General features: G+C 37.7%; 1 protein-coding gene across 6 annotated transcripts in view; it reads right to left on the bottom strand.

Moving 5' to 3' along the window:
- Positions 1–19,317, bottom strand: part of LOC144047733 (SAM and SH3 domain-containing protein 1-like) — a 30,041-nt gene extending 10,724 nt beyond the window's left edge. For 3 of the 6 annotated variants that reach the window (XM_077560127.1, XM_077560128.1, XM_077560132.1), the window contains exons 1-2: positions 17,975–19,317; positions 140–271 (exon numbers count right to left, since the gene is read on the bottom strand). In XM_077560127.1, coding sequence (XP_077416253.1) covers positions 140–271; positions 17,975–18,436 — 594 coding nt within the window. In that variant the 5' untranslated portion in view covers positions 18,437–19,317. The remainder of the gene's footprint in view (positions 1–139; positions 272–17,974) is intronic. The other 3 variants (XM_077560129.1, XM_077560131.1, XM_077560126.1) reach the window with 3 other exon arrangements.
- Between the last annotated feature and the right edge of the window lie 147 nt (positions 19,318–19,464).

The raw sequence follows: 19,464 nt of genomic DNA, 5'->3' as shown, positions 1-19,464 counted from the left end.
GGCCATTTGCCGCCCGCTGCGAATACTAAAAATAACTTTTGACATGCCCCGCAATGCCATTCGATACCACACGTAGTGCCCTAGAGTCAGCTATTTACTTTTGTGTCTTTAAAAAAAAGAAAAGCCACGACTGTATTACCATCACGTCCGGATCCTGCACCAGTCGGCGTCGGCGCAGCTCTTCCATCCTTTCGCACACGTCGCTGAGGGAGGTGCCGTAATAGCGAGAATACTCCTGGGCCAGATCATCAAGGGTCCCCACCGAGCCATCCTGAAAGTAGAAGAACAACAGCGGCAACAATGAGCACTGTGCTCACAAGTCATTGTTTTAAAGAAGCGTCACCAACCGGCAGGAAAAGGCAGAGATGAAAGCTCATTTGTCTGACCACCTGACTGAGCGCGTGTGACGCAGCTATGACGCGCGCTGCGCTCTCTTAAGCACTCAGCAGGCCAACACGGACCCATCACATGGATTCCTTTACTGTCGGACGAAGCACAAAACAAAGCGAAATGCAACTTGTGTATGTGAAACAATCGCATAGCTTAAATTTGTTGTATAGTGTTCCGACTTTCTTCTTACAAACGCAACATACTAGCTAGTAGCTAACTAGCTCATTGACATTAGCGGCAGTTGCAACTGGCTTGAATCCGAAATGTTGCGACCAAGATTATTTTAGTTAACAAAAACTAATGAAATACGTAAAACTGATATTCCCAAAACATTTTCGTTAACAAAATCCAATCAAATTGAAAATGCTTTTTAAAAAAACGAAAACTAACTGAAACTACATGTTACGTTTACAAAGCTAACTAAAACTAACTATAATTATAGCAAAAATGTCCTCCGGTTTAGTCTTTGGTGAGTAATTTAATACATGAGCCTTTGGGGTTGATTGTAAATGTGATTTTAAGTATACTGACTTCGATATTAACCGGACTAAAGACGTTTGAAAGTGTCACACAGAAGTGATGTCATCTAGCAGCAGCCAATAGAAAAGCACCTTCAGATGACATCACACCTAGGCGACAATTTTGCGTTCTTGAGTTTCGGCTCCAATGGTTTGCCTCGCCTGCTTTAACTCAGCCGAAATGCAATCCCTAGGTAAGAAATTTGTTACTTTTTTTTCATTTTACCATGTTGTTTATTTAATATTGTGCAAGTAATACACATTTTTTTAAAAGTAAAATAATATTTAAAATTAACTATAACTAAGCTCTTTTTTTTAACTAACTAACTAAATAAAACTAACAGAACCGCCCCTGAAGAATAACTAAATTAAAATCAAATAAAAACTCAAATTAAATAAAAATGAACTAAAATGAAAATTTCAAAACTATAATAACCCTGGCCGCTCAACTTTCTAGAATTATAAAAACTACAGCTGTCGGAAAATTTGTTAGGCTTGAGTATGTGAATTCTTCCCTTCCTAAACGGTGTTTGCACAGTCAGTGTTGTGTGCGTGAGAGTCCCGCCTCTCACGGCCGGGAGCAAGTTGACTGACAAGAGACGGAATGAAGCAGCGTGACTTAATGTTGATGACGTATGTAAACACACATTTAAACGTCAATTTATATAATTTTTAAAAAAAAACGTGTCAATTTCATTCAATATAGTAATTATCATGACAGGTTTGGAAAAATTCTCAAATCCAAACAAACCTTCTGCTTCTTTTCTGACTGTTTGCTTGGATGTGTGAGAAAAGTCATTGGCCCTCGGGGGCCACGTGAATCTTTTGTGTGCCCGTGAGATGCTGAGAAATGTGACACCGCGCTCTCCTTTTCAAGCCTCCTGCGGTGCATGCGTCACACTGTACTTATTTTTTTGGGTTTGCTCACCATTCATTTGCAGGAGAGAGAAGAAAAAAAAAAGGGAGCCCTTTTCGTGCCGGTTCAGTTTATTCCGAGCCATAACTAGGTCACTGGAGCCACGTTTACGTTTATTAGCGCCGTCATGTGGGTTGTGTGACAAAGGAGTGTTTATGTGACCATGTTTTTCGATTTTCAAGGCCAGATTCTGGCCTTTGGGGGGGGCAGTCGATGAATGGGCCCCGTTTTCAGAGCCGCCACGAGACCTGCGGAGAGGAGTTTTGTCCAGCCACCTCATTTGCATATGATAATAACAGTTTGGAATGATGCTATGGCGGTATCGGGGCCACATGTTACCTCTGCCAGGGAAGAATTATTCAACAAACTTTTAGGGAAGCAAGACTGAGGATTTACAAATTGGGGATAGCCGGTAGCTGTGGCCAGATTGTCAGACTTTACCACCAGTGTTGTTTTTGGCAGCCAACTTAGTTTTAATTTTTTGGTCAAAAACACGTATTCGTCTTACAGTATGTAGTGACCTTTTAGACATTTCTATATGTGATAGCTTTAGTCTTGTTTTAACAAAAACAAAAACTTGAAAGAAGCTTTAGTTGACATCATCATGTGTTTCATACATAAGAAAATAGAATACATGTAGCCTTAAATACCAGATAAGCAAAACAACAATTCCATTTCACTTTTGGCAAAAAAAAAACACTGCATGTTCAACACATAACAGTAACCACACAGTAAGCTAATGAAAAGTTGAAAAGTTCAAGCCTAAGTTCACGTTTCCTATTACACACCTCAGGCGCACCTGACAATTCCGTGACAGAAAATAGACGAGACATTAGACCAGAAAAAAGCAGGTCCAAGTTGTGGCGCAGGTTGTGTAAACGCGATTTTGATGGATTTGATCTACTCTGAATCATAGTAGAAATCAAATCATTGAACAAATTATTATTATTATTATTATCATCTTGTGTTGTGATCATGCATTTTGAATGTCTGACACAACAGCCACTAACATCTTCGTCCAGTGCCGTCCCAACAAAAACTCACACGTCTCGCCACTGTCACGTGAACGCTCATCAAGAAAAGAGCATCAATGGATTTATCGGTCCCTAAATCTCCAAACTTCAACCCTAAACTCAAACCCTGGCCCAAAAACTTTCCGAATCCTCCGTACCGTAACCCTTTCTTAACCTTACCTCTTTTCTAACCCTAACCCTTCCAACCACATGTTCATTCATTCACTGACTACAGCAAAATTTAGGCTTAGATGAGATGAACAATTTTGAATTTCAAACCTCCGGACGACATTCCAGCACATGCAAAAGAAAAGGGGGGGGGGGAAAAAACACACACCAAAATAAACTCACCACAAGCGGGCATCCACTAGTTAGCCGCTCTTAACTTCCCTGCTGCTCTGCATTGAAACTTCAACTAAAGTGCAGCCAAAGGAGGACAATGAGCTGAAAGGGGAGGAGTGTGTGTAAGTGTGTGTGTGTGTGTGTGTGTGTGTGTGCGTGTGCGACATAGCTGTGGGGAGGCACTGTTGGGTGGGGCTGCTCCCCTTCCAGCTGCAGCCCGGCAGAGACGGGCCTGACTCACATGTGCAAATAAACCACTGCTTCACCACTATATACTGTACTGTTTAAATGTGTGTGTGTGTGTGTGTGTGTGTGTGTGTGCCCTGTAGCGGGCCCGTGTGTGTTTACGCGCGCAGTGCGAGCACAGCCATGCGTCACGTCACGGCTGACTGTCGACCACTTAAGACTCCCTCGACTCCAGTAAAACTTTCTAATTTTTGACCCCCGCGCGTTAAAAAGTCGCCAAGACAGGAAGTGCTCAGACTCTGCTGTTAAAATGAGAGGACTATAAATACAGCGTTAAATTAAAGATGGCGTGGGTGAGGCGGCAAAATATGCCCAAAAATATGGGAGGTTAATTAGAATACAGCAAATGTCAGATTTTTTTTTCATATTGGGTCATAGGACTGGGAGATGTGAAAAAAAAAAAAATAATTTACGAAAATCTGTTTGATTTGTATTGATTGATTTTCCCTTCCCTAAAAAAAGTGTCTTACTATAAATTATGTGATAGAAAATTATGTCTTGGTATTCATCATGTAAACATGTTTTACTATGCATCATGTCATTTCATAAATATATTGTCAAGTTCTATTATACATTCAAAATATTTTATTTTAAATGTTTAACTATAGATACATTCATGTAGTTAAAACTGTCCGACCATTCATGTGAAATAAAAAATATGGTTTAATAAAATTTAAATATAAAAATAAATAAAAAATAAATAAAATAAATAAATATAATTTAATAATTTAATAAAAAACATACATTGCAAAAAAAATGTCCTACATCAGGCCATTAAAACAATTCTTCACGACTCATGTTATTAAAAATGTCTCCTTGGTATCATTTGTATTACACAATTTTAATACCAATACTTCTATATAAACATGTACACATTTGAATTTTAAATCCATGAACTTGAACACTAAATGCACCAGCAGGTGGCAGCAAATAGTTTCTTTCAGTCAACTGAACAACCACCGCTCCATTCCTCAGCCATGAACAAGATGAAAAAAATTCAGTGTGAGCATGTACTGTATTAGGTATTGACCCGGATGGCCCAAGATTGTGATTAACTTTTCCATTAAAGCCCCTTGACCTCGAGGGCCTCTAATCTTAACCTCGGAGAGCAAATGGGACCACAGCGGGGAGCAACAATAGCGGTCTCGGATAGGCGGGAGATTAAGTAGATTTGTGGATGCCTTGGGGGAGGTCAATGGTGTCAAAGACCTTACGGTGTACTCACACCCGTCGCCATGTGTGGGCCATAGCGGGTCGTGGCCACCCACTAAGACGCTTGGGCACCCCCACTTGAGATACGGATCTCTAAAAACAGTTTTTTTTAGTGTCAAGTTCGTTTCAATTATATACGGTATGGTAATATTTGCCAGTGAGTGTCGGAAAGGGTGCCATTAAAGACTATTGACTGTGCGAGGCAGTGCTACATTCATGTATATGGCACAGTATATGGTCATCAAAAATATGGAACGTAAGTACTATTTATAAGGTAATAATAACTGGGCTCCCCTATGAATTTCATGTGCAGGTCTGGCGACAGGTCTGGGCGTACTTCCTGCCAGAAAAAGCACTTTTTTTCCATCTGGTGACACAGCGGCCAACAGCTCGGCGCCCCGGCATGCCGGGTAGACCCCGCCGGCCGGATCGTTTCCGATCATCGTCAAAATGTTCTGGCTTACGCCGGGAATGTCATCTGAGCTTTGATCCCCACAGAGTCGGCGGGAATCAAATGACAGTGGAAAATGTCAAGAGGAGGAAATGTCTTGGAGGTAAAACCTGACATGATCTTGGACCTTAGACATACTGTAGTCTACAGTGTCGCCTTGAGATACGAGTGATTTGACTTTATCGTTTTTTTTTTTAGATACAAGCCGTTGACTGATCCGAATCTTTGCTTTGACCTGGGTGCAAAATTAAGATATGAGTGGCAGTGACTCATCTTAATTCACAATAAGCGACAGTTTGTCAAACAGAATTAGTAAATACTCTTCAAAAAAGATTCTTCAAGCTGTTTATTGCCACCCCTAGTTGAGATTTACTTTCAAACTAAACACCTAACAAAGAGAAATACCTGTGGAGTATTTTAAACAAACACATGGGTAAGCCTTAAGTCGGCTAGCTTAATGCTAACGCATGATGGGGAAACACCATAGACGTGGGCTAACAGTTAGCATCTACAAGGTAATGTCATATCTGGGGGCAGCAACACATGTAGACAGAACACATAACAGTACAGTCACATAGACTGTGCCAGTGACGCTAGTAACGCATTGCTAAGTACACCAATATGATATTTTTTTGGTAACTGGTATGTAATCTAACGTGTTACTATTTCCAGAGCAGTACTCAGATTAAAGTTATTTATCCAAGTCACTGTATGTTAGTATTTGCCATTTTCCCAAGTTAAATGATATACACATCAAACAGTCTTTTTCCCATCTTTAGCGTTAGCATTAGCATTCCAAGGAAATGCCTTGTCAGCAACAATTAGCACGTCACCAACATCTAAAGGACTTACGCAAGTCTACAAACAGCTTTGACTTTCTCTCGCTGTTTATTAACCCAGACAGCTAGAATTTAAAATCAACATTACCGTGTAGAGCTGAATAATTAATCGAAAATCAAACTGACACTGCGATGTAGCAAAATGCAATTTTCAAATCCCAAAGGTTGCGATAGAAGGCGAGTGTGAGAAAAAAAGAAAATGTGAGTAACCACGCCATAAAATCAAGTTACTAAATTCGAACACTTCGTCCCATGAACAGAAAAAGTGGAACCTCGATTTAACGGAATAGAAACGAATGGATCCTAGATAACATGCACAGAAAATAATGTTCAATCCACTCAAAACAAACTTTCTGAAGTAGCTGTAATAAATTATGCAAATAAATAAACACAAATTAAATGGTAATCACAATATTGAGGGATTATTTTCCCATTTCGTTCAGCCTACTATTATTACTACTAAATATGCCCAGCTTCAGAGAATTTCCTGTATTGAAAATAAAATATGAGAACTGTAACTAACCTAACTAGATCAGGATTACACTTGAATTTGTAAAAGATATTCACTGTGTAGCAAAACAAAAAGTGAATGGAGGGCAGCCAGGGAAGCAGATTAAAAGGGAATGTGAGGGACACTCTTAAGTAGATTAAAAGGGCAGACAGGAGGCACAGACCAAACCTTTTGTCTGATTGTTTTTGTTTTTTTTTTTAACAATGACCCTACTTTCGAGGCCGGTCATTGAACAATATAACGTGGCATGATTCAGTGGTGTAATTTACTGCGCTGCAGCATCTGGATTGTCCCGACTTCTTGAAGCATGCCTAATGTAGCCGCGCATAGCCAAACAGACGCGGCGCTTTCTAAATGTCACTTAAATTACATGCATGGAAATCCAGCTTGCGCTAAAGCGGCTCTGAATGAAGGGTTGGTGCAGCGGGGAGGCCAGATTGTTCCCATCTCGTGGAGCATTATTAATTCAGGAAAGAAAAATACATCGAAATCTAAGATTGAAAGTAGCAATCAACAAACACGTTATTGTATCAGTCAACTGGCATCGGGGCTTTACAGGGGGTGCTATTGTACAGAAGTATGTTGCATTCACTTAAGAAAAAAAAACTTGTTTTTCTGACTTTTTTCCCGGGCAGCTTTGTTTTTTGTGTAATTTTTATAAATTACTTTCTGTTTTTCTGAATATTTATTTTCAGTTTTACAGATTTTTTTCTATTATAAAAAAAATCCGAAAAAAAGGGGGAAGGGGATATTCAGATAAACAGGAGGAAAAATTACTCAAATAATAAATAAATAAATAAATAAACAGATGCTGGTGCTCCGTTTTTTGGAGTAATTTTTTTCAGTTTTTTTTGCCCTGTTTTTTTAAATATATTTTTTCATGGTTTTTTGGTTAATTTTCCCTCCTGTTTTTCTGAAATTTCCCCCCCGTTTTTCAGATTTTTTTTTATGACAGTAAAACTTATTTATTTTCTCCCAGAAAAACAGGGAAAAAAATACACACAAAAAAACAAAGCTCCTAAAAAAATTGTCTGAAAAACAGGAGTTTTTTTTCTCAAGTGAATGCAATACGCTTCCGTACTATTGAATGACTTTTTCGTGTTTTAATTTTCTGATTATTTTGAGGATGCCCCAAACCCATTTATTTTCTCAGAAAAATACTAAACATCAATTGCAGTAGGTTCTTTTCACCGGTTTGTGGTCTGGCAAACAGCAGTTCGCGTCATCATCATACCGAAGTCTCAGCGTTGCCGACAAGACAGCCTGGCCCTGACGCTCCCGTAAGGCACGTCAGTGCGGGTCAAAGGCAGTCAACTGTCAGTCATGAAACATGAGACGATGGAGCCGTGTGGATGGAGGCGGTGGGAAAACAAATGGTGGTGGATTAGGTGCGGGGAAAAAAGTCTGAAGTGATTTCACTGCTTGAACACAAAAAACAGCCCATAGCTACCGACAAGGCTGGACTGGCCATCTGGCATTCAGGGCAGATGCCCGGTGGGCCAATGTCTTTTGGGGCCAATGTGGTGCTATTCAATTATTATTTTCCTTTATTTTACCCCAATAGACCGACCCACAATTCAGAAGGAGCAGTCCATTACAATATAAAGAGCAAACACCAGTGATGGAGCTTTGCGGTAGCCAAGGGTTATCAGGAGTCGGGCCAGGAAAAATGCTAGGGCCGATTATTTGTGCCAGTTCAGCCCTGGCCACTGATATGATAAAAAAAAAAAAAAACAGAGCAAAACAAAATAAAAATAAAAAAGGAGAAACTAAGTCCTTCCCAAAATATTTTTTTAATTGCCTATATTCATGGGTTGGCGTCACAATTTTGGTCTCATTAAACATTTACACAAAAAAACGGTGGACTACGCAGAGAATAGGAAGTGATTTGGAATACAGCCAAACACATTTTTCCACGTTAGCTTGTCAGCTAAACCATCTCATTCCCTCCTGGCCGATCTCTCTCCACGAACGCCGATGTACTACGACAAAACGAGACAAAAGCGCTTTTCCTGACAACCTCAAACATCCTCACAGAGCTGACGACAACCTTCAGCGTCCGACTTGATTAGCTTCTGGGATGCTTCATGGTTCCCGGGGAGCGCCATCTATCAACGTTACCACGACGGCAGCCGTTAATGGATGCTAACCGCGGCCAGCCAAGCGTACGCTGACTTCATAAGTATTGCATGAGGCTCTGGCGAAGATAAGTACATCTTCTTGCCTTAAGAGGTTTCGCTGTCATTCTTTGACATCCCTCACTTTCTCGGTTGTACTTCTACATTTAAGAAGACATGGGGATCCCAATTTGCTGCAAGATACTGAAAACACACATTTTAAAAAAAAATTAAGAGTCAGTGGTTCTCATACTTGATTCTAAAAGCCGTAGCTTTGTAAAAACAAACAAACTGCAGGAATTCCCCTTCCATTGCGGGAGTTATGTCACAGAGTTTGTACGTACAGCGTATGTTTCCAGTGATCTACAGCTGCAGCTGTTGTGAAAGCGCAAGTTAAATAAAGTCAAGTGAAGTGTAAACAAAGTGAGTTGAGTAGAAATATATAAAAAATATAGTACTATTTAAGTATTCTCTTTAGGTATGTTTAGCAAGCGCATTTGATAATTGTACCGATCCCTCAATGTGTTTACAGTAAAATCTGAATTTTCCAAATTAACAAACTGACCATCCCACAAATATATATATAAAAAATAAATTAGGCCCAAAGATGAACATAGTAAATTGAACTTTAGACTTTCTGTTGGTGTAAAAAGCAGGATTACAGCAGATGACATTCAATAATTTTCAACAAAAACTAGGCTGTTTCGTTGTTTCTTTTAAACTTACGTCCCAAACTAAATAGGTGTGCCGCCACCAAGTGATCAACAGTGGAATTACACCCAATATGAAAACGGGAAAGATCAAAATAGAGTTATTAACTGTACTGTTATTATCCCATTCACTCCCAGCCATTTTCACTGAAGCAATACCCTTCACTCCAGGCTTTTTACTGGATATTGACTGATTTTGCAAGTCCCATAGAAAATTGTGTTCTATTGCTATAAAAACATGGAACCTACCAAAAGAAAGATTAAAGTCTCTTCTTTCATCAGGAAAAAAAATTCTATCTGTTTCTGTTTTGCAGCAATTAGCATTAGAATATAGCTAAATTTCATAATTATTCACAAATCTATTTAGAAATGTGAGTAAAAGAGTTTTTTTTTCAACATGGCCCTGGTTGGTCTCTTTTGCTCTGATGATACGCTGTTTGTGTAATAACTACCAATTCTTCAACCGTACTTTGCAGTTGAAAGTCTGCATCAAATCCTTCTGTAAGCTTAAGCATAAAAAAAACATCAACATTAAAAAACATATAAATACGTCTTTGGGACACTTAAAACATTTAAATAGAACATATTTATATGTTTTTGGGAGCAAATGAACTGTAGAATCTGCAAATCTGGTTTATAGAGAGGATGGAGATGATGATGTCACGTTGTTGGATTGTTAGCGAACACCTGCTTTAAAATTCATTTATTCCATTATATAGTATATTCTTAAAAGCATACAGAATATGCTTGACTACATTCAGTTGGAGCAATATACATTATTAAAGCTGCCATGATATGTATATACTATGAGAGGCACTTTGTATGTTCACTGTATCATATTTGCATATTGTAGGCGATTGATGGAGAACAGGCACTCATTTTCGACTAACTGACTCTACGAACGATGTTCCTCAGTAAACTGCAGCAATAATAATCGTTTATAATCCTGCTTTTATTGTTGTATTGTCTGCATACATGTGTTTGTGTTCAAATATCCGTTGCTTAAAGGGTTCTAACGACTCTCAAAATCAATGCTAGTTTCATTAGCCACATGATGGTGTTTCTCATTGTGTGCTAGCATTAAGCTAGTGGACTTTTATAAGTTAGTTTGGTTAAGTAAACAACGTGTAACTCTAATTTAAATTTTCTTTAGGAGCACTTACTAGCTAACTAGCTAACTGACTAACTAACTAACTAACACCTGCTGTTTGTTGGGGCACACCTTGATTGAACAACAATTATTTTCAATATATTTTAGGTGTACCATCTTTTTTTTTTTTTTTGTCCAGGCCTGTTTCATGAGTTTGATTTTAAAATAATTCTGTTGAACCACAATTCAAAAGCAATGTCTGAATTTTATTGGTCATTTATTATTATTATTATTATTTTAATATTATTATTTTTTAGACTTTACTAATTCTGTCCACAAGTTTAAGTAAAATAGTCAAAATGAATCAGTAGTTGTACTAGCCAGTTATAGTATGTAAATTTCAGATTACAGATTGTAAAAATTGCAATCAGACGCAAACTGGGGTCATCCCTAAAGCAAAATTCAAATTATTTACGCCCACGAGACACCTTGTTTCGCATCTTCCTAGCCAGCCAGTCATGAATAATTCCTAATTGGCAGCTTCCAGGTACAGTGAATGCTTCAACACATGACTGCTTCCACATAAGGCTACAGTGTACATGGGAGAATTTATTTACACGGTCGGTGAAGCTGAAAACAACATTTAAAACGTCCTCTGGGCTTCATTAGCACAAACGGCGGCGGAGCAAGAAGAGCACAGATGCAGATCCTACTTTAACGTGTTAAGGTGTTGATGTCCAGTGTGCGCATGAAGTGATTTCATCGCTTGAACTATCAGTGCTCATCTCAAAGGGATCCCGAAATCCAGCGGCGGATGGTGCGTTTGGGGCCCGGGCCTCCAGTGGGGATTTACAATAAGTGACCTAATCCACCCCTGAATATAAAGACTTACAGAAAAGAAAACACGCAACGAGGATGTCGGTAATACAAAAAAATCCAGATGGAACAGTAACGCACGAGCCAGTAAAGCCATAAAATGACTCTTTGCTCCTTTCAGCCAAATCACGAGGGTGTCTTTACTTTTATGCTGATGTCATAAAATATCCATCTCTTTGGATAAATCAATATGGAAACCAAAGGAACTTGAAGAATGTCTTTCTCTCTCGCTCCTTACTGACGCCAGTGCAGCTGATTTCAACGTGAGCCACTACACGAATGATGGACATGAAACGCTATGGAAATTTCATATCACGATGACACTGAGCAATATTATCATCGGGTATTAATAAGGATGAATTCAAAAGACAAAAATGCTAGATTAAAAAAATACAATAAGAGGGTGGAAAAAATAGACAAACAGACATAATAGAAAAACTCCCAAATTTTTGACAAAAAAAAAAGGATTAAAAAATATAATCAGCCTAAAATATAAAATAATAGAATATAATACAAACTATCAGACGGATGTACAAATATTTGAAAAACCACCACAAAATAAATGAGTGAAAATAATAAAATATTGGATGAAAAATATAAGAATATTTTGGGGAAAAAATAAAGGAAAAAAATAAAATGTTTAAAAAAGAAGAAAAAGACCAAACTATTTTCAGGGATGTGATTTGACCAAAGTGAAATTATCTGAAAATTTAGCCGGGGTTCCGGGGGCCGCTGGCACCCAGCTAGGTCCAGGGCAGTGCCCTGGTGGGGGGACAAGGGGGGCGAAGCCCCCCGGAGCTCATGGGTTTTCCGTGTTTTTAAGTACTTTCAATGCACTCACATGACAAAGAAATAGACAAAACAACAGCATAAATTTTCAATGTATATTGAACTATCCCATATAAAATGGCAGTTTTAGTCAACTCAAAATCAGTCACATTCAAAAACATTGGACTGCCTTTGCTTTTAAAAACTATCACTGAGAATATCATCATATCTAACTAATGTGATTACTAAGTTAACACATAAATAATGTTGAAGAGTTCAAATTTCATGAACAAATAATTGTATCATGACCAAATGAAAAGTAACTCATATTAGAGCATACCACAAATGTCTTTGTTATAGCAGAAGATTTTATCTGTCGGAGTCATGTGCATACACAATGAACTACAAAAAACAACAAAAAAAAAAAACGGAATTTTTTTTGGGGGTGGGGGGGCGGAATAAAAAAAAGCGGAATTCCGCGAATTAGCGGAAAAATCACATCCCTGTATTTTTTTTTTTGCTGAAAAAATGCATGTGCCTTGGAAAACATACCAAATATAAAAAGTAAAAATGGGGAAAATGCTTAAAATAAAATGTGTATCTTAAGTCACATTAAAACATTATAGGCCGCCATTTTTTTGTCACCCACTGATGGAAAGGACAAAAAATGTAATGATGACCACAAAAGGTCATTGAACTCATTGCACATTGTTTTTTTGTTGCTTGCTTTCGTCTTAGAGGCTAACTTGTACGCCGTTAAGAATGTTATCTATGCTTGACTTTAGACTTTCCACTGTTTTACGACTCCAAACCGAGAAAATGCTTACGTTCCAGTCATAATGAAGTGACAATGACTAGCGAGATGGCCGATGCATTTTGACTACACTGTGGCACAGTAACATAAAAAACATCAGAGGAATACACTTGGGACAAAAATGGCCGCAGTATGCCTGCAGCGAAGCACGCACGCACGCACACACACACACACCACTTCTTTGATCATCTCTAAACTCATGTGATGTGATCATGCATTCCAGGAATTAGAAATATGGCTTAAAGGGTACATAAAAAGTCTACACACCCCTGATCCGATGCCATCTTTTTTGAGGTATAAAAAAAATAAAAATGAAACCAATTCATAACTTTTCCCACCAAATATACAAACTGTAACACGGAGAACACAAGCTAAGCCTTCTACGCAAACGCAACAGCAAATATTCGGTGGGTTGACTTGATACTCGTGTTATTAATGGCATGAGTTAGTTTGTCATCTACTTTTCACATACATTTTTTTCAATTATTTGTCTTTATTTTGTGTGTGTTTTATTTTTTTGTTCAATTTTAGACTAAGAGTTGTGGGTCACATTTTAAAAATCTAGAAAAAAATATTTCTGAGAAAATTTATTTAACGGGATTATCATGAGATTATGTGAGCTGTTAGAAAAATGTCATTTGAGTTTTTCTGGTGAAAGCCATGTCAAAAACGCATTAAAATGTTTCGTATTTATTTGTATTCATATATTTTTAATGTATTTAAAATTACAGTGGATCTCTGCATACTCACCTATTTTATTTTTATTTCCTTATTAATGTTTGATGCTAACAGTAGGTTCCTTTGACCCATTTAAAACATTAATATTTTTTAAAGGCACAAAAAAACCTAAGATTAAAAAAAAAAAAAAGAGGCAAAAAAAATTATGCAAAAAAAAAAAAAAGGCAAAAAAAATTAAGCTAAAACTCATTGAAGGTGTATAGCTTCATACATGGTGTGTTTTATGACTTGTTTGGATGCGATGTAATTGGTCAACATTTTCCTTTTTTTTTTTTCAGGAGAGCTCAGTATTGTTCATTCGATTTGACATCATCATTGCTCTCCTTTTTTTTTAAAAAACAAACAAACAAATCAATCAAAAAAAAATTAATAAATGTTTTTTGTTTTTTTTTATATATATACATATATATATATATACATATACACACACACATATATATATATATATATATATATATATATATATATATTTTTTTTTTTTGGTATGTGGGTGAGTATGTGTATGTGCGTGTGTGTGTGCGTGCGTGCGAGCGTGTGTGTATTCATCGGTTCACCTAAAGCCCATTAAAAAAAATCCCATACTAATAATATAATATAATAATAAATTGCCAAATGCAGAAACATCAATGTAAGTTATCACGATGTAGTGGCTCTCGCTAACAGACAGAATTAAGTAACCGACAACATTTTCCATGACACTGTAATAAAACACCAAGAGTTTTCTAAGGAAAGATTGTGCAGAACAAACAAAAGGAATGTCCGCCGTACGCATGGTCTTGATCCGAACACGCCCCCTTACGCTTAACAGTGAGCTGCCTAGTGATCCCGGAAATACAACGGTTAAACTTGGGACATTACCTCATTTAATGAACCGCACCAAATCTGATCACATGTAGAAAGAGGACTGATACGGTAAATTGTCATGACAGACCACTGACCGATTATTACTAACAGAAAAAGCATTGTTAAGATAGTGATTGATTTCAATGATGCATGTTGTTAAATGGAGGGAAAAGGCGGAGCTTCGCTTGAATTGTTCCACCATTCCGACACTAAATATTTTACAACAACCATGATGGAGGGTAAGGGATACATTCAACTGCAGCAACCATTTTGTTTGCTTTTGGACTCATTTACGTATTTCAAAAAATGTAGAGTTCTGGATGTGTCCCAGAGTTATAATGGTTTGGGATTTTTCATTATAGATAGCTTTTATTTATTTTTTTGGGCACGTTTGTGAGTTTATATTAGCTTTGTTTGTTTTATTTTATTTTTGTAAGTATATGGAGATAGTTGAGTGTAATGCAGTAAACAATTCGCTAACAACTGTTTGATCTTCCTTCTTCTGTACGGCAGTACAACACCAAAATAAATACATTTATGATATTGACGACAATGTCAACGAAGGATAGTTTCGCTATATCTTTAGTTAATTTTATCAACGTTAGATGTAATTTCAGTTACCTGTTTTAAAAAAAAAAAGAAAAAAAAAAGATTTGTTTGTTTTGTTTTGTTAACGGAAATGTTTTTTCAATTGTAGTTTTCATTAACAAAAACAACCTGGCTTGAATTGTGTCCAGATTGTAAATTCCTCCAAGTCCAAATATATATATATATATATATATTTTTTTTGTGTGCATCCCAGTTCAGTGCCCTCTCATGACAAAAGCTCTCCAAACGTTTTTTTGTCGAGCCCACGATTGACTCGGGCCTCAGCGAAAGGCCAAAAGGATTATACTAAAGTCACTTTTCCATTTTGTAGCGTAAATGTGCCATGACATGATCCCCCGCCGGTCACGCTTGACCTTTTTACGGCCCCGCTGACGTCACGTGCTGTAAAAACGGTACACTATTCGCACCGACCCCCAAGCTGTGCCGTCTTCCTCGGCTCGGGATACGAGTTCTGTCCGTTCGAGTGAGCTCTGGCTTCACAAAGGCAGCACTATACCTGACCTTCAGGAGTGGGCGCACCGATATATTGTACGTCTTGACCTACTTAACGCAGTCTTCTTTAAGATGACAGCAGAAACCCTTCCTCCCTTAAAATAAAAATAAAATAAAAATCACACCCAGTGGGCATCGAAACTGGGGCCATCAATTTAGACTCGAGCCTTCTTCTCTGCTCACCAAGCATACCACCACCCACACTCTCCATTCCGACAGTTTTATCAACCACACACATTTGGTCTGTAAAAAAAGTGACATCTATTTACAGATGGATAGACATGATATGGCATTTCCTTGAGAGGAAAGCACTCCTTCCAGAAGCTCCTAAATTATTTGCATTTGAGATCAACATCATGAAATACTTAGGGGAAGATCTGAAACAAACGGGACGAAAGGAATAAACTATTCTGCCGGCTAAGAGTGGACAATATTGATAGTGACAAATATGGGTCAGAGATTACGGGCTGGTGTTTACATTAGACATACACAGTGCAGTGTGTGAACATTTGCATGCTATCGCTGAGCGATGATGTAATGCGTTGGGTAGCAGCTGTTGCTCATGGCTTTTTGATAAGCATCTACAGTATTGCCTTTACGATGTGATTGATTTTAATGCCAGATCTTCTGTAACGGCTATTTTTGATGCTGCATGATTTGTATTTTTTTGGGCGGCGCACTCAACTCACTTCACAACAAGCAGCAGCTTAGCCTAAGTGCTTGCTTCAAGTAAGTTACCTGTCAACTAAACATAAAACAAAGAGGTGTTTTTTTCTGTACGGGAACATCAATTAGCTTAATGCTAATAAAACATTCAATTTAGCTTAGCTAAGGAACTATATTAGGGCACGACTGAAAGGGATTTAAAAAAAGAAGAAGAAGCTGATAACGATTCCAACATTTGGAAGAAAAAAAAATCTGATAACCAATTCAATAAAAAAAAAAAATATATATATATATATACAGTATATATATATATATATATATATATATATATATATATATATAAAATATATATATATATATATATATATATATATATATATATATATATATATATATAAAAATAAATATATATATATAAAAAAATAAAAATAAATTATATAATAATAACCATTTTTACACTTACAATTATGTCACTACATATACCATCTGTTACCATGATGTGAACTATTTTGTATGGCGAAATAACGCATGATATTGTATGCCAACTTTAAGCACTTTAGCAAAGCACTTGGTCCTCATAGTGATGCGGTCACAAAAGGCTTTCCTTTGTACTTCTCAATCTTTTTCCTCCCCTGCTCAGCCTCATGAAAAGCGTGAGGGGAAAGGGAAAAAAAAAATGTTGAGAATGTTCATCGTGTAGCAAAAGACGGCGGGACAAGCTCAAGCCAGCAGGGTTCCTTTCACAGGCAACCAGTTTCAATGGATGCTGACGACATGGAAGCTCTGCCAGGCAGCTGACAGCTGTGTCTGCTTTTGTCTGTTTTGTTCGGAGAGCGTTTTTCAACTCATCCGAATGGACGTGTCTTGCTCAAAAGGCGGCCCCAGCTTTGAGGACTATTACGTCCATTAGAAAACCACATCAAATGATGAACAGGAATGTTTGCAGACTCTTTTTTTTTATTGCACAAAAATATATAGTATTAGCGTAAGATTAAAAGTTTTCAATTTCGAAAAAAAAAGGACTTGATTTTCAAAATATTGATTTAATTCGTGAAAAAATATTTTATAAAAAAAAAATATATAAATACAAAATAAATAACTACTGGCAATTTAAAAAAAAATACCAGTAAAAAAAAATTAAATAATTTATTGTCAAAATATATTGTGATTCTCAAAACAAAAAGAAAAAGGACTACCTATACAAATTGATCCACTCAAAAAATATGACTTGATTCTGGAAAACAAAACAATATGATACATAAAATCTTACTTTATTCTTGAAAAACTACATTATTGTCACAAAAAAAAAAAAGAAGCTAAAAATATTCTGGATTTTTTTTTTTAAAACAAAACAAAAACTTTTGGAAGAAATGCAACTTGATTTTCATAAGATTACGACTTTATTCTTATAAAATTATTTTCTATACATTAATTATTATATCCATTACTATATATACACTACACATTACTAGTCTAAAAAACTACAAATTTGTTTTAAGAATGTAACCGGACAAATGATAAATTTGTCCTGTAAAAATCATGCTTGAAAAAGCTGATTTCTGGGTGGCATGGAAAATACATCTATTTTCTTTCAAAAGTACAACTTTTGTCTCAAGAAAAATATAACTTTTTGTAAAATCAACATGACCTAATTCTTGAAAAATGACTTGATTCTTGAAAAATACAACACAAAAATACGACTTGTTTCTAAAAAAATTAAATAAATAAATCATACGATTTGATCCTCAAAAAACTATGATTGATGACAACTTTGTAGTTCTTAATATTCAACTTTTTCGCATAGCGATCCTACCTTACAGCTGTAGGGCGCTTCTCCGAGGTCGATCCCATCTTTGGCCAGCTTATCCCGTATGAGGACCTTGAGCTTGAGTTTGGGATAGGTGACAAAGTTATTACAATCTGTCAATCTCGGGTCGTGGTTTCCAGGACAAGACGGGCGGTGCGTCCCTCCGACCCGATTCTTTATCCCGCTCCAGTCCTTCAACCCATCCTGGTTCTCTGTCTCCTGTCGAGGTTCCAGAGTGAAGTAGTACCCAGGTGCTCTCCTGCCATCTGAGTCCCTCAGCTGCCGGACGGCGCTCAGCAGCCGGTGGCGGTGGTACTCCACCCGGACCCCGATGGCATCCAGGTCGGGCCCACCGATCTGCTTGCAGACCTCCAGGTCATCGTAGCCATTGTCAAGGAAGGCCTCCACATACTGGGCCAGGTGGAGCCGGGAGAGCCACTCCAGCACCAGGTTGGGGCCTTGGCTCATCCTGGCTATGCGAGGTGCACCTAGCCCACCACCTCCACCACCATCACAAAGTCCTGCATTGCATCAAAGGCTTTAGACATGTCAGTGTACAGAAGACCTTTAGGGCCAGCAGCTGGAAGCATCTTGAAAAAATGTCCATCTGAATGAAGTTGACGCAGATCTGTGAGAACTCTCTTTACACTCACCTTGGACATCTCAAGGCTACAAAAGTAGCACCTGCTTCGAGTTATATTCCAGCGTTCTCATTCAAAGCGAAATCAAAACAAGACTTCTCGGCGTCGGTCACTTTTTTTGGACGCTGAAAACCAGCTCGAGGCGGGCAGCTCCGTTCGGTCCAAGTCTCGTGAGGAACTGACGCAATTTCTAGACAAACCTCCACTTGGGAAATTAAGCACCGGCAAAATTTAACACTGGGCTGCGTGAGAAGGTGTCTTTGCATCCATCGGTGCCACAAAAAAAAAATTTAAGAAAGAAACGTAGAGCAAGATACGACACGTCGGTAGCGAAAATGAAAATGGACCAAGAGCAAGAACGAAACAGGACAAAAAGGCGGTTTAAAACTTATCTTCACCTCCCCAACGGGACTCGTCGTATCTTAGTTGGTTACCGAATTCAACTTTGCTCGCTCGTCTCCCTCCGCCGTGGTCACCGCCGAGAGGAGAATGACGATGACGACGCTGATGCTCTGTTTCATGTGCTGTACTGGATGGAGAGTGTTTTATCCGGCCCGCTGGACGAGAAGAGGCGAGTGCTTTTTGGCGCCACTCGCAGAGCATTCTGGGAACTGTAGGCTAAAGCCTATCAATAATTTGAAAGCAAATGTGAAAAAAAAAACTGTTTTGCACAAGAAATAGAATCAAATAATAATTAAAATACCATATATAATATAATGACAACAAATTACAAAGAGAACACATAAGTTAAACATTAAAATAATAAGAAATAACGAGCTTACATTTGTTCTAATTAAAAATGCAAAATAAATGAAAAGAAACAAAATAGCAAGTGAAAATTAGATTTAACTTTTT

The sequence above is a fragment of the Vanacampus margaritifer genome, chromosome 1, assembly GCF_051991255.1.
Source record: "Vanacampus margaritifer isolate UIUO_Vmar chromosome 1, RoL_Vmar_1.0, whole genome shotgun sequence".
Taxonomy (NCBI): Eukaryota; Metazoa; Chordata; class Actinopteri; order Syngnathiformes; family Syngnathidae; genus Vanacampus; species Vanacampus margaritifer.
The sequence above is the reverse complement of the archived record's forward strand: the minus strand, read 5'-3'. Positions and strand labels throughout refer to the sequence as shown.